The sequence below is a fragment of the Gymnoscopelus braueri genome (genome assembly GCF_963280865.1).
Source record: "Gymnoscopelus braueri genome assembly, chromosome: 10".
Lineage (NCBI taxonomy): Eukaryota > Metazoa > Chordata > Actinopteri > Myctophiformes > Myctophidae > Gymnoscopelus > Gymnoscopelus braueri.
The window spans coordinates 40,105,725-40,122,733 of NC_137611.1; the positions used below are offsets into that span (position 1 = coordinate 40,105,725).

The 17,009-nt window shown below is 43.0% G+C and overlaps 1 protein-coding gene across 1 annotated transcript in view; it reads right to left on the reverse strand.

Moving 5' to 3' along the window:
* Positions 1 to 17,009, reverse strand: part of LOC308094349 (disco-interacting protein 2 homolog C-like) — a 297,759-nt gene that overhangs the window by 16,115 nt on the left and 264,635 nt on the right. The window contains 8 exon segments of the mRNA XM_080440954.1: positions 19 to 189; positions 1,040 to 1,208; positions 1,635 to 1,765; positions 4,108 to 4,217; positions 5,336 to 5,447; positions 6,334 to 6,455; positions 8,468 to 8,591; positions 9,824 to 9,904. Coding sequence (XP_080297080.1) covers positions 19 to 189; positions 1,040 to 1,208; positions 1,635 to 1,765; positions 4,108 to 4,217; positions 5,336 to 5,447; positions 6,334 to 6,455; positions 8,468 to 8,591; positions 9,824 to 9,904 — 1,020 coding nt within the window.

The following is a 17,009-nucleotide window of genomic DNA, read 5'->3' on the forward strand; positions in this document are numbered from 1 at the left end:
ATGATAGACGCCACTAACCTGCAGGCAGATGGCCAGGTTGACGCGGCAGCCGAAGGAGGTGCTGACGGCCCGCGGGTGAAGGCCCAGGTCTTTGAACAGCTTGGAGAAAGACTGGGTGAGGGCGATGCGAGGCCGCTCCTCCGCCACCACCACGCAGGTCCTGACCCGGGACAGGTCCAGCCCTCGAGACTTGATGGAGAAAGAGGGAGGATTAGGATGTTGTCGCATAGTCCTGGACCTGCTGCTATATACCAGGGGTCCTCAACACGTTTTTCAGGCCATGGACCCCATAACCGAGAGAGAGATGAAGCAGGGACCCCCCACTATATATTGTATAAGATTGTGTTGCAGATTAAACTTGTCATAGATAGCCATCATCAGTGTTGTGTGAATTCATGTTTGTTTGTTTACACATGATCTTTTGTAATATGTTGGATTCATGTTAATCAGAATCTTACAGTAGTAAACTTGACCTTTGGCTCTGTACATGGTCTGTTCTTTTCCCCACTATACCAAACTTACTATACAAAAAATAGCAGCTCACAATGCTCACAACACGGATGGGAGTCCATGGGCAAATACATATTAAAGGGATAGTTCACCCCCAAAATAACTTTTTTTCTATCAATTAGTCACCCCATGGAGACTTTTTTTTTTTTTGTCGCATTCCTAAGCCAATAATTTGATGACCAGCGGACCAGTAGGCAGCGGTTCCGGTAGGAGACACCAAAGGAGACTCTTTGTGTATCCTACCGGAAATGCTGCCGGTCATCAAATTATTGGCTTGGGAATGCGACAAAAACCAAAAAAAGGTCTCCATGGGGGTGACAAAAACAAAAAAAAATATCCATGAATTCAAGTCTCCATGGGGTGACTAATCGATAGAAAACTTTTTTTTGGGTGAACTATCCCTTTAATTTTTTTTTGGGGGGGGGGGGTCCTTGACCTTGACAAACCACTGTTCCACAGGGCTGGCCTCTTCAGCACCACACTGTCATGGCTTAAGTATGAGTAACACGAATCAGAGCAAAGCCCCTACCTTGAGTGAGTCCGTCTGCAGGCCCAGGCCCTTGGTACAGAGCTCCATGACGCTGTAGGAACAGAAGGTGTCTCGGACTTTATACTGACTCACAGCCAGCAGCCACAGAGCTGGGTTCACCTCCAACTCCGACGGAGGGATCAGGATCGATTGGTGACCTGAGTACACACTGGAGATGGAGGTAAAGTTAAATGATATGATTTGAAGTAAAAGTATCAATACTGAATTGTAGAAATACTCTGTAAGTGAAAGTCCGTAATTAAAAATGTACTTGAGTAAAAGTACAAAAGTATTGGCATCAAAATTTAAAGTACTCGAGAATGTTCCGTTTCACAAGTTATCATAATGTCTAAAATGTTAAAAAATAGCAGATCTGCAAGCACACAACACGACGCGTTGTGAGCTTGTAGATCCGCTATTGAGTCATGTGTGTGTGTGTTGTACAGTCAGGAGAACCGAAGCTGTTTGGCCTGCTGGTCTGTCTGTCTGTCTTTCTCACTTGCTTTTTGGATGGCAGCCTGCTGAGATATGTTTCCATAATAGTATTATGTTTTTCCGTTGGGAGGCGAGACGGATGAGAGAAAGAGTCTAATACCTGCAAAGGCACCAGAGGACGAAGCCCAGGCCACAGTAGGGGTCCAGGCAGATGGCCACCTCTCTGGACGGATACAACTCACACTGCAGCTTGATGGAACGACAAAAGGCACTGGTGGATGTGTGAGACATCTAGAGAGAGAGAGAGAGAGAGAGAGAGAGGGAGAGAGAGAGAGAGAGAGAGTAAAGCCAATAGGTTAGACATGGTTCCTTTAGGCATGGTTATGAATTCGATGCTGTCGGGCATAAATCTCTTATCTCCATATTTATCAATTTGCGGCCAAATACATTACATTTTGGGGGTCCTTGACATGAAAGAGTTTAAGAACCACTGATTTAGGTTACAGTTCAGCACGATCCATTCTACTTCTCGGTCTGTAACAGCACTCATTTAAAACAAGCACATCTGTATGCGAAATTGGATCTCCGTTTGACTCTTCATACAGCGTGTTTTAGGATGGAGTTTCCCTTTCATTTGTGATAATTACCACAGTTTTGCAGTGGAAAAGTTTAATATAATGACTGGACTGTCGCATCATGTGAGACAAATAGCTGCTAAACTGCAACCTCCTCTGAATCATAATTACAATGAAAAATAACAACAACAGCAACAGAGGATTTCAATTAATCACCACCACAGGAAACATATCGTTGCTGTCGGGCAGACACCTCTTATCTCCATGTTTTCACTTTTTTTCGCAAATTAACGCCCTACTCGATCACACTACAGCGTCACACAAAAGCATCAAAAGTAGCAGATCCGCAAGCTCGGCGTTTTGAGCTTGTAGATCTGCTACTTTTGAATTGGAATCCTGAAAATAAACAGTTTCGGACATGTGAGGTTTCCCCCGCGACAGAGACGATATTCTAATTCTCATCTAATCAGCAGCATGAGAATGCGAGGTGCAGGATGAAACAATGAAAGCAATTATTCTTTGCTTTTTCCCCCTCCCGCCGCCGTTAAGTATTCTGTCCATTAGTAGTTAATCACACAGACTAATGAGAGAATCACTCAGAGAAGGAACAGCAGGCGATAACATGCCACAAAACACAATGCTATGCAGTTCATGCAGTCGCTGTTGTAAAAAAAAACACAATAGTACTCAATTCAAATGGTCGTTTTCTTTTTCCTTTGCTTTTTTTCTCGTTTTGTCCCCCTCCCAATTCCCCTCGGACTATAGTCAGTTGTCGCTGTCGACCTCTACTTAGTCTCGCGAGCCAGACTGTTGCCTCCCACAATTTTCAAATGCTTCCGTCATAAAGTCTGGAGCAACGGAAGCTCTGAAATTTACCAGAGGATGAACCGGAAATTTGTGCTCAAATAAATACAAATAATCTAAGCATAATGTAGCTTACTGCTTATCAGAAATAGAAATTCTAAAATAAAATGTAAAGATATTTTTTAAATATGTTTTCGTGAACGGAAAATGACGAACCGATGACAGCTTCCGTTCTCGGCTTTTGGGATGTGTAGTTCCAGACTCTATAAAGCATTCAGCGACTGTGGAATAGTTGAACTGTTGAAATAGTCTGGCTACACGAGACTAACCTCTACTGGAACAATTCTGTTCATTGGGACGCCCAGCCAAGCCTGCTCTAACGGATTGACCCTCATGGGTTGTAGTTTTAACCAGAGAGTCCTTGCATGTGAGTGAGTCAGTCTCATGTTAATCATTGTACTATGAAGAGGTTTTGGAATAACCTACAGTATACAGTACAATGACTGAGATGCAGTACAGTATATCGTCTCTGTCGGGTGGAAAACTGTAACTTTTCAGGATTCAAATTCAAAAACAGAAAAAGTAGCAGATCGACAAGCTTGAAACACGGCGCGAAAGATCTGCTACGACGATATGTGGGTTACACATTATCCGGTGAGCAACCGATGCACCCCACAAAATATAGTACTTAAAAGCACACATGAACTAAAAAGTCGGTTTTCAGTATATATATAGTTTTTATTTTCCGAGTGGATTTGTCCTGTGATGTTTGGTCTGGAGTCAGCAGACAAAGGCTTTAATTATGGATGGATTAGTGAGCAACAAGGATTGGCCTTGTGTGTGGTGGACAATCAGATATTCTCACACACACACACACACACACACACACACACACACACACACACACACACACACACACACACACACACACACACACACACACACACACACGCACACACGCACACGCACACACTCTCACAGAGATCAGTGGAGAATACTTTAAAGTGCAGTAACAATCAATAGCAGCTTTAATGTTTAAATGTCAGCACTATGTATTCAGCCCCACACTCAGCAGCAGCCTTTACAACATAACGTTAGATTGTTTTCCTTATGATATTATACGACACAGCACTGTGTGTTTGTGCGCGTGCGTGCGTGCGTGCGTGCGTGCGTGCGTGCGTGCGTGCGTGCGTGCGTGCGTGCGTGCGTGCGCGTGTGTGTGTGTGTGTGTGTGTGTGTGTGTGTGTACAGTACCTTGACTCCAGCGAGCATGCCTGTGGTAGAGACACTGAAGTCCAGGTAGGCCAGAGTGTCGGGGTTGGATGGTTTATACAACAGAGGCGGCTTCTTCTTTGGCAAGTCATCTAGAGGAACAACCAGCAAACACATTCCCATTATAGGACACTGCTGAATTCTATTTAGATGGCATGTTGTTTGGACAGATGCTGCAGATCTGCAGTCATTTCAGAAAAAAATGGGGGTGGCAAAAATAAGTTACTTAAGCCCCATTTCCAAAATAGAAAACAAGACATGACTCAGTCCTGTATACCAGCTTGCTTTATTTTTTCTCTCTCTGTGTGTATGTGTGTGTGTTTGCCGTGTATGCGCGGCTTGTTTTCATAGACCTGGTTTCTGATTTGTCTCGCAGAATCTGGCAACACTGCTAGTGGCTCGCCATTGTCTTAGACCTGTTGCTTATTTCTCTCGCAGAATCTGGTAACACTGCTAGGCCAGAACGAACGCTACGCAGCTCGTATGCAGAGGTGTAAAGTAACTAAGTACATTTACTCAAGTACTTTACTTAAAATTTGTCCTATATATTACTCTGTGTCACGGCGATTTGAACCGACGGCAAGCGTGTGTAGTAGCCATGGAGGCGAGAGGCGTGTCTAGTACCATAGCTTTGGAGGACGTGACCGCCCGTTCAGAGTATGGGAAAGTATCCCTATTGGCTTAAAGGACAGGTCAATGTTGATTGAAAACATGTTGCGAATATGTCGAGAATATGTCGAACACATAGATGACTAGTAGGTCAGTCTTTTCTTAGACCTTGCAAGCTGGTAAAAATGTGAATCTACAAGCTTGTATGTCGATTTTTTTTTTCTTCTTTTTGTTTGTTCTTTTTCAATTGCCATCCCCCAAATGACACCCCTGGTTTGATGTTTACCTACTTAAGTCGGTCTGGGTAAGAGCGTCTGCTAAATGGCTAAATTGTAAATTGTTAACTGTTGTGTACTACTTATGTTTTATTGCAAAATCTTTGCTGCTTCCATTAGCACTTAAAAGTATGGCAGCTCTAAACCTTTTCTCAACCTCTCTTGACCTTTCCTCACCTCAAATCAATCAATGTTCTAATTTCTTCTCATCATCTTATCATTGTACATCTAAATGAAAACATGTCTGTGTGTGTGTGTGTGTGTGTGTGTGTGTGTGTGTGTGTGTGTGTGTGTGTGTGTGTGTGTGTGTGTGTGTGTGTGTGTACCTGTGTCCAGTACAGGGGGCCAGCTCCTTACATCTACGGCAGCGGAGGCCTCTTTGGATCGGAGCAGTTTGCAGATCAGCTGAGTGGTCATTACACACGCTGAACGACTCACCTGCAACACACACACACACACACACACACATTAAACATTAATAGTCAGGGTAGGTATGCTGAGCACGAATGCTCCCTTTCAGCCAACACCCCGCTTCACAAGCGTAGTTTCATTATATACTGTTGGCCACTGCAGCAGCTCCACTGGAGCAGTTATGGGGGTTCAGTGTCTTGCTCAAGGGCACTTCAGCGGTGTTGGGGGTGGGGAATTAGTGGCATCCCCAAACCTGGAACCTTTTGGGTCACAAACACGCTCCTCGCTGAGGCCTCCCTCCCTTTCTTGCTGTAACCCCTCTTTCTACCTCGCTCTCGCACTCCTCTTTCTCTGCCATCCCTCCATGTCTGTCTGTATGTCTCTCTCTCTGTCACCCCTCCCTCTCTCAGCACAATAACATTACATCATCCTCTGTCTCTGTTGGCAACCGCTGTCTCGCTCAAAGATGCTGCACCACCACCCAGCCACCACTGTGTGTCACTGTTTCCCAGTCTAACACTTACTTACACCTTGCAGCTCCAGTGTATATAACCATAATCAAATATATAACCATATACAATATATCAACCATTCCCAAACTGTGGGCCGGGCACCACTGGTGGGCCGTGAGGGTATTGCAAGTGGGCCCCCAAATAATTGGCAAAAACACTAAAATTTGAATGATAATATAACGTTACTATTATAAAAATGAATGTAAAAAAAGACTTTTCATGGTATTCTTTTCTTGAACAAACCTTGAAAAATGCGTGTAACTATAGGTTACAAAACCGGTTGTTTGAGTATTATGAGCGAGAGACATCACTCGTAATACTCAAATAACTTTCTCTCCCTTTCAAGATTGGTTGGGGAACCGCTTGCAATATATTGAAAACAAAAAGAGTTGAAAGGTCACCTCCACGATCATCTTGACGGTGGGCAGGGTGGTGGCGATGTTCTGGGGGTGGGGGGGTCGCACCGTGATGGGCACGCAGCCGGCATACAGGCACCCATAGAACGCTGCTATCAGGTCGATACCTGCACAGAGAGAGAGAGAGAGAGAGAGAATGACACATACAAACAGACAAACAGGATTCAACCATTTACATGCACACAGCTCAAAGTTAAACACACACCTGGACACACTAATGATAATCGTTGAATGCGTTTGTACAGCGCTTTTCCAAACAGGGTTACAAAGTGCTTTACAGAACAAGTTAAAGGTAAAAGAGCGTGATATGTGATAATCATAGGAATTAAAACGGCAAATAAAATCAGTGGGTAAAATAAATTAAAACAAGAATAACAAACGCAAAAAAAATAAAATGAGCATGTTCACTTACAAATACACACTCACGCACGCACGCAGTGCACACATGCACGAATGCGCACAAACAAACACACAAACACAGATATATTATGTGGCACACACACACACACACACACACACACACACACACACACACACACACACACACACACACACACACACACACGCACACACGCACACACGCACGCACGCACGCACGCACACGCACACACACGCGCACACACAGCGAGGAGAAGGTTAAATATTGACCGACAGGCTGTGGAGTTGGTTAATTGAATGCTGCTTCAAGGCAATCTCCTCGTGTCTGGAGATTTGTCCTGCCTGGCTGAATCTGTCCATGAGAAGCCTAATGCTCTGTGTGTACCCAGTGCCGTGTCCTCTACTGTCTCATATCGTCGCCGTCGGGCAGAAACCTCCTATCTCCATACTCAGACTTTTTGTGTTTTTTCGTAAATTAACGCCCCTACTTGATCATACTACAGCGTCACACAAAAGCATCAAAAGTAGCAGATTCACAAGATCTGCTACTTCTGCCGTTTTTGAATTTGAACCCTGAAAAGTAACAGCTTTGGACATATAGTATGAGGTTTCCACCCGACAGAGACGATACACTGACCCACATTACACCGACAAGACCGGAAATTTAACTTGACGCTTCTGATGACAGTAGGAAGCTTTGGAATTGAGTCGTTTCGTGTCTGTCGGTGCTTTGGTGGGATAGAATCACATCCCAATCACAGCCCTCTCTCCTCTGTCTCTCCTACACTGTCTCCCTCTCAGCTTTCCTACTGTCCGTCTCTCCTACACTGTCTTTGAGAACCAACGCTCTAAATTACCATCTTAATTTCCGTGGTCAAGAAAACAAACCTAAGAAACCAAACATGAGAACGAATGACCAAAGTATGTCTGCATAGTAGCCATGTATCTTGGCCAGTCGCTATAGCATAAATCAAGACAGAAGGTGGCAGTAAGGGCTACAGGGAGATAAGTGCCAGGCACTTCACACACTCTCAAAATGTGACATTTTCTCAAGTTGACATTTTCTCATCTTTTTCGGAAGCACTCACGCTCCACCTACAAAAACACACCAGCATGGTCGTCTGCTTCCTGTGGGCCTTGTTGCCGCTTCCCATGAGTCCCAACGGCCATGTCAACATGCCTTCACACAATGTAATGGAGTGGTTCTCAAAGTGGGGTCGGGGGGGGGGGGGGGGGGGGTAGGGGGTCCCCAGCAAAAGTTGTTTCAATCATTTTGACCACTTCCATCCATCCATCCATATGTTGGCTATATGTTGGCTCGCAGCGAGTAAAATGTTTGGAGAATTTTGAATAACTAGAGGTTCGGGCAGCTACGCGGCACTCTCAGTGTCCGTCAGTTCTTGTCCCTTTTATGCCCATATATGGAGATTCCTGATGTCATCAGTATATGCCCATATATGGGCATGCCCCCTTTTGTGCCCATATATGGAGCTGACTCGTGGTTTGTTTATGGTTATGTTGTCATAGTGACATGGCCGTGGTTTGTTTATGGCCGAATCAGTCAGAATGACGTCAGAGGTCCAGCCGCCCGCACGCACACACGCCCTCCCATTAGCCAATTTGAATATAGGATTGTGATTTATGTATGGGGGTCCATGGCCAAATACATATCGATTTGGGGGTCCTTGACGTCCTTAAAGTTTGCCAACCCCTGGTGTAATGTACAGTGAACATGACTGACCGGGAGGGTAGACCAGTGCAACGTGGTCCCCGTCCTGCAGGTGTCCTCGTTCAGCCAGCATGGCGGCAATCTTCTCTGCTCGCTTGTGGAGCTGAAGGCAGGTCAGAGAGCTGGCTATTGTACCCTGAGGAGGGAAACACACACACACACACACACACACACACACACACACACACACACACACACACACACACACACACACACACACACACACACACACACACACACACACACACACACACACACACACACACACACACACACACACACACACGTGTCACGGACACATGAACCCACACAATCTCGAAGACAGAATATATAAAAAAGAATAATTGATTGACGTTTTCAATCAGGTAAATGTCATTTCCAATAATTTCCAATTTGATGTCCATATTCAGTCCAGCTGGCTAATGTGAGCCAGTCCAGGCTCACATTAGTAATCACTGACGGGTGGAAACCTTGTACTGTATGTCCAAAGCCGTTACTTTTCAGGAAATGGAAATAGATCCAACGGTAGTTATTATTTAGTCACAAGTTCTTGTAAATATAATTCATTGCTTGAATTTTTATAAAAACCCACAGACCGCCTTAGGCACTTTCACTTTAACCGTAACATTTTCAGAATTAGCGGGAAAAGCCGATCTACAAGCTCACAACGCGTTGCATGGCGACACGTTGTGAGCTTGTAGATCGGCTTTTTAACTTGTGTTTTTTTGTAAATTAACGCCCTACTTGATCATACTACAACGTCACACACAAGCATCAAAAGTAGCAGATCTATAAGCTCGAAACGCAGCGCTTTGTAGATCTGCTACTTTTGCTACTTTTGAATTTCAATCCTGAAAAGCAACAGTTTTGGACATATGAGGTTTCCACCCGACAGAGACGATATTATCCTGTTGCACTGAGATTTTCATTGGTCCTGTTCGTTTTCCTCTATGTGCCTGCTCATTGCTGTATGCAAATTGACATATATTACAATATTGCAATCATGCAGAGACGGCATAAAACCACATCTGCCCGATGAAGGTCTGAGAACCAAAACCTTATTTTCTCTAATAAAGGGCTTTAATTGCAAGTATAGACAGTCTGCAGGATTTGTTTTGCCCACACAGCGAAAATGTTTAACACAGTTATATGCAAATATCGCTGCAATGTACTTGTGAAAACTCCTATAAATGGTACAAATGGGAGATTGATTGGCCAAATCAAAATGATATGAGTACTGTGTGTGTGTGTGTGTGTGTGTGTGTGTGTGTGTGTGTGTGTGTGTGTGTGTGTGTGTGTGTGTGTGTGTGTGTGTGTGTGTGTGTGTGTGTGTGTGTGTGTGTGTGTGTGTGCGTAGTCAGGTCTTACCCTGGAGTTGAGTAGTGTGTATAGCACGTGGTCAGGAGTGGTCTGAGCTCTCCACTGCAACACCTCAGACAGGAAGAGGAACTGTAAGAGACAAAGAGGAAACAGAAATAAGACCAGGATACATAAACAGGTACAGCACAAAGGCTTCCTGGTGGGAGGAAAGGTCATGGGGTCACTGGTCTCGTGTGGCTGTTGCCTCCCACAATTTTCAAATGTTTCATACAGTCTGGGGCTCGGAAGCTCTGACCATGATTCAAATATTTTAAAAAAACGGATGTGAAGCCTCCTCCCCACTTCCATTTCGTCTTCACAGTCGCGCAGATCTAACCTAAGATAAATCAAAATCATCTAAGTATTATATTAGTATATAGCTTGCTGCTTAGCAGAAATGGAAATAAAAAAATAAAATTTAAAGATATTTTAAAATATATTTTCGTGAACGGAAGTGCCAGATTCCTCTCTCGGATTTCGGGAGTTGTTGTTTTAGACTCTATATAGCATTCGGAGATGGTGGAATAGCTGTCTGGCTATGTTTTCTTTTGTAAATTAATGCGAATACAAGAACACTCGCCCCAAAACACGCTCGCACACATGGCGCTTAGGTCCAGCATTCCTATTGTTATTTTCTCCCCTCCATTGCAGAGGGAGCTGTGCTGTTCGGGCAGAAACCTTGTTATCTGCATAATTACAAATGTTATTTTTTTTGTAAATTAAACTAGTGTCACACGAAAAAACACAAAAAGTTAGAATACGGAGATAAGAGGTTTCTGCCCCGACAGCAACGATATAGTACAGTATGTGAAAGATATTCAGGGAGATACTTCCCTGGCCTACTGGCAGCGTGCACAGGAATTTGGCGCTGATTGGTGCAGCGGTTTGCAGGAGTCGCAGCGGACACAGCACGTTTCGCACTTTTGTAAAAGTATCTCTTTCACAGACTGTACTGTACTGTATGAAACTGACGTCATGCCTTCAATTAGGAAATGAACAGTAGATTTTATTCCAGGCTTAACTACTTCCACCCCAGTACTCACATGAGGAAAACAGCTTAACTCCCCACCACACACACCCTCCCACACACATGCATGCACGTATACACGCACGCACACACTCGCGCACACACTCGTGCGTGCGCACGCACACACACACGCGCGCCCCCGCCCACCTTTTCCTGTCTTGCCTATTTGAACACTTCCCAACTGACAGCTGTGTGGTACAGTTTTAACACCATGAGGTAATGACAGATGTGTTTGCTGTTGAGGGCCGGTCACTGGATATTTCCTGTCACTATTAGAGCCTATGGTTCAGGGGGTTCCCAAAGCTTTTAGCTCCAGACCTACAAGAGAAATGTGGTGCATCTCCCCAGGACTCAAACCTAAGAATTAACCACTTTAAGCTAGAGCTATTTTACAAAGCTGTGTTGTAAATCTACAAGCTCACAAGACATCGCATCGCGACCCGTTGTGAGCTTGTAGATCTGCTATTTTCACAAATGTCTTAAAGGTAGGGTAAGGGATTTACTTTGGTTAAAAAAAGTTAAAAGTGTTTAAACAGCTCTATATTCTGATAGTACTCATTGCTATAGAGTGTCTGTTCAGTAAAATGAGTCTCCCATGTCTCTCCAGCTCTTTATTAAACAGAATGTATTTTCAGTTCTCTCTCCTGATTGGCTTAAATTGTGTCACCTACCTGAAAATGTACTATATTCTGTTTACTAAAGAGCTGGCGAGACCCCTGTAGCAATTATTACTATCAGAATACCTATAGTACTTTAACCTTTTTAACAACAAAAAAATATCACTTACCCTACCTTCAAAAGTTTTTTAATTTATGAAATAAAAAGTTTTTGAACATTTCTGTAATTCTTTTCAGAAATGTCAAATTTCTGAGAGAAAGGGAGCTTAAAAAAAACATTTTAAAAGAAAATAAACATTGTAAAATAAATACGCAATAGGGATATTTACTTGCGACCTATGAAAACGGTTGTGTGACCCAAAAATGGGTCCCGACCCATTGTTTGGGAAACAAGGTCTATATAGTGAGGGGGCTAATAGTGTGTACAGTGTGATATCGTAGAGTAATATGTGTAGTCTAATACAAAATAAAATACTGTACACAATGAAATCGTCAGTGTTTTTTGTAACTTTCCTGTTCAACCTCAGATTTGAACCCGGATCTTCTACGCAAGTGCTGACATTTAGCACTGTTGCTAATAGAGCCTGCCTGCTTGCCTGCTTTTTTTTACCTTCAGGTAAGAATTTGTGTCAAACCAGAAACATGATCGTGTCAAAGGTAATGTCAAACCAGATACAGGATCTAAATATCTCACTAGAAGAGCAGGGACACCAAATACAACCGCCCCAATTTATACATTATATTGTATTAACATACTCTACCATACAGATCAGACAAAATAATGTTTTGTTCACAAAAAAAGTGACATAAACAGCTTTAATGTATCCAGTTGTAACTTTGAGAGTCTACAAATGTAACTAAAATGGACCCTTCCGGGATCCACATTTCAAAATCTTTGAAAACCTTTGAACTAACCCTAACCCTAAAGTATTTTTAAAAGCATGTACTTTTGAACACTTATGTATTTTTTAAAAGCAAGTACTCCAGTACTTGAAGTCAAGTACAGATTTGACTGAGCAACTTTCACTTGTAGTTGAGAAACATTTGACCAACAGTATCTATACTTTGACTCAAGTACTGGAGTTGAGTATACTTTGTCCACCCGCTGCCGTTTGCCATCACAGTGAGTCCATGTAGAACACTAGTAACCTTTTAAGTCGTACGATCTCTAGCCTCGTGGTTCTCACTTTTTCATGTCAAGGACCCCCAAAATGATATGTATTTGGCCACGGACCCCCACCTGAAAATGTTTCGTGCCAGGGAGGGACCCCCAGAGGAGAAGATGTGTCTTAAAATGTCTAAAGTATTAAACACTTTCAATATTTTTTTTAAATGTTCAAATATGGCAGCTGTACAAGCTCGCAGCTTGTAGAGCTTGTAGATCTGCTTCAACTTGTAGATCTGCTATTTTTGAATAGCCAACGTATAAAGGAATAAAGTGGTTAAAAGGATTATGATGCTATTAACTACTTTTACTGGGGACCCCCTGGAAACCCCCCCGAGGACCCCACTTTGAGAACCACTGGCCACTGCTCTAGCCTATGCAAATGATTGAGCTGAAACGAGGGGATAGGACCTCCGTGTTTTACAGGGTCAGGGTGACTTGAAGCACAAGCAAGTTTCCGGTGATCAAAGGTTCTCTTACTCAGCAGTCCCCAGGCTTCACTGTACATCTACATCTACTCTCTCTCTCTCTCTCTCTCTCTCTCTCTGGAGGTGAAAGGTTTTAAGGAATGTTCTTCCCTTGAATAATGCATCAGTCAATGACTCCCCCCCCCCCCCGCCGCTAGGAAACGTCCCTAAAGTTATTCTAAGCTAAATAATGTGTGACTCTTTTTGCAGAGTCTTTAACTGTTGAAAAGACCCACCAGTCGGCCTGCTTTACACATCAACCTGGAACCACTTGCTGGAGGTTTTTTTTTTAATATAAAGTGACTTACAAAACGATGAGGGTGCAGCCTGCATTTCAAACCTGAGTGATGCCAGCATGAACGGAACCCCTAAATCTGTAATGGAGCCATACCCCAGTCCTGACACTTTGTGTGTACATGTGAATGAAGGCCATTTCAATACACATAAAAGCTGTCCTCACCAAGAATTATAACTATAAACATGACTACAACGATAATGATGAACAATAACATACTGTAAACACGCAGAACGTGATGTGATGTGTTCACCGTTCAAACATGCGTCTGTCCACGTACAGTATGCGTCTGCTTCCTGTTTGTGTGCAACACTCCGTATATTGCATCTTAAGTGACTTAACTTTCTAGGATGTAATGGATTTAAATCCTGTATTCCTGTGTGTGAAAATCTCTCTTTCCTTTATAACATGCTGGTCCAACTTCCTAATGGTCTGTCTTTCCTGTGTTTGTGTGGATTGTATAGAGCTTGCACTAGAATGTGTCATTCTTGTGTTGTAGAGAAGTCCAAATCAATACGACAAAGCTATCGTTGCTGTCGAGCTGAAACCTTGCATCTCCACATGTCTCCATATTTATGTCTATTCGTAAATGAATGCCCTACTTCATCATACCTGAGTGTCACACAAAAGTAGTGAAAAAAGCTGATCTACAAGCTTGCAATGCGAGGAATTGTGAGCCTGTAGATTGGCTATTTTCACTGTTTTAAAACGTTTTTAAAAGAGGAACGGTTTTGGACTTATGAGGTTTCCATCCGACAGCGACGCTATCTTCCCAGTATACCGTGTCTCACCTCCCAGGGTCACCATACAACAGACTGATTGAAGCCTGCATTGAGCAGAATGGAAGCTATAGGCCCCGGAGATAAAGTCTCTATGTTATCTCAGTGAGAGAGACGGCTAACATGCTAAGGCGCTAACACAACGTGTCTTTGTCTCTAACCGTGGGGAGAGAGGAAGAGAGAGAGATCAAATGAGACTGTGTGCATGTGCGCGTGCGCGTACGTGTACATGTGTGTGAGCACTGAAGAGAAAGAGATCGACTACGCGTGCATTTGTGCGCATGTGAGCAGTGGTGGAAAAAGTACTCACATTTCTTACTTAAGTAAAAGTATCAATACTGCATTGTAGAAATACTCTGTTACAAGTAAAAGTCCGGAATTAAAAATGCACTAAAAGTACAAAAGTATTGGTATCAAAATGTACTTAAAGTACCCAAAAGTAAAAGTACTGAACTGTTTGAAAATAGCCAATCTACAAGCTCACAACGTGTCACATCGCGACGCGTTGTGAGCTTGTAAATCGGCTATTTTCAAATAGCCCATGTATAAAATAGGGCTAAAATGGTTAATGTATGTTTTAGAATATAATAATTAATATCTGAAAAGTAACTAGTAACTAAAGTTTTCAAAGAATTGTAGTGGAGTAAAAGTACAATTATTGCCTCTCTGACATGTAGTGGAGTAAAAGTATTGAAAATAGGAAATACTCCGGTAAAGTAAAAGTGTGCGGTGCGTGCGTGCGTGCGTGCGTGCGTGCGTGTGTGAGAGAGCGTGTGTGGTGTGTGTTCCAGTGTGTTACATTCCAAGTGACAGATAATATAAACATCTGGGAACATACAGAGCAGTCTTTATCCTCTCTATGTCCTTATCAGAGCTCACTAACATTATACACATTAACTGATGCTGAGGACATTGTCGTTATAATACTATAATATCCTGAGTGTTAAATTTAACTCTGACTATGTTCAAGTGTAACCGAATGGACCCGAACGGGTTCATTCTCGGTTACACTTGTACGCGCTCAGCGTTACAGGCCCGTAAGGGTCCATTTGGTGGATGGTGGATTTTCATAGGCTGATTTTCATTCATTTTCATTCATTTTCGATAAATGTCAATGTCAAATCCTTCCGTGTTCCCTAACCAATGTTACGTTACACTTGAAACTCTGTTTTCCTTCGATCGATCTGAAGTTACATTAGTAACTCTGTGTTTCTTAAAGGACCACGTCACCCATTTTCAACCTATCTCCATATGATTGGTCTTCACTGATGCTCATAATAACATGGCACCATTTCTGCCTATTCAGTCTTTGTCACAGAGGACAGTTCAGTGTGGACAGTTCAGGAACCTGCCTACCAGTGACATCGTCGGTAGGCAGGTTTGGGAACTTCCAACAATATTTTCAAAAACATATATTATTTTCTTATTAAAGAACAATGGCTTCTATTTCAGCATGCTAACTTTAAAGGAAGAGAAAGGCTGTAGTTTCTATTGGCTTGGATGTCATTGGTAGGCACTGTCCACAGCCCTCCTCTGAGACACAGAGTGAGAAGACAGAAATCTTATAATGAGCATAAGAGAGGACCGATTATATGAAGACAGGTCGAAAATGAGTGAAGTGGTCCTTTAATCAATCTGAAGTTACGTTTCGTCTCTGTTGGGTGGAAACCTCATGTCCAAAACTGTTGCGTTTCAGGATTCAAATAAAAAAAAGCAGATCTACAAGCTCAAAACGCGCCGCTTCGCGCCGCGTTTCGCGCCGCGTTTCGCGCCGCGTTTCGCGCCGCGTTTCGACCTTGTGGATCTGTTACTTTTGATGCTTTTGTGTGACGCTGTGGTATGATCAAGTAGGGCGTTAATTTACGAAAAAACACAAAAAGTTAAAATATGGAGATAAGAGGTTTCTTCCCGACAGCAACGGTTTGAACACTCAACACCCTGGGCTTCATGGTGTCGTAACAAAAGGTGTTTTTTATCTCGAGTTATATCTCTAGCCAGACCCGTATCCCAGAATTCATTGCATGTGAATAGGCGGAGAACCGAACTGAAGGTTAGAAAAATGGCCCTTTTGTGTTGAGGAGAGAGGCAGACATCTCAGTGGCGCGCCGACGTGACAATGGAGGAGGGAGACTATTGTTACGCTTCCATTATGATTCTTCTCCCTACATAACTGAGTTATATAACGGAGAAGAAAAAAACTCGTTGAATTTCACTCACTTGTTGTCTACTATCACCACACAGGCACATGCTGCATCTCTTATACTAGGGCAGCGTGATGTGACTTCTTATCCAGTGGTTCTCAAACTTTCTCATGTCAAAGACCCCCAAAATGATATGTATTTGGCCGCGGACCCCCCATCTCAACATATTCTGTTCCAGGGACCTCCCAGAAGCAAAGATTTGAGTTACAAATGTTCACTTAAAAAAATATATAATATATATTCAAAGATTTGAACAAAGTTTCACGATTAAAAAAGAAAATGCAGATCTACAAGCTCGTAGTGCCGCGTTACGAGCTTGTAGATCTGCTATTTGAATAGCCCAAAGTATAAAATAATGGTTATAGCTAAAATAAAATAAAAACTCTGTTCCTGGATTGAATGGGTTAAGAGCAGGGAGATATTATAACAAACTGAACCAGCTCGCAAGCTACGCATCATTTAGTTATAGTGCTTGCTGTGAACGGCTCTATATACACAACAAATGTCCACTAACCCTGTAGACTTAGTAAACTGGACCTGAGTTGGCTCTGAACTTGGACAGCGTTTTACCATCTACACCAAATCTCTTAGCCAAAAATAGCCGATCTACAAGCTTGCAGATCTTGCAGAGTTTTTGGCTAATG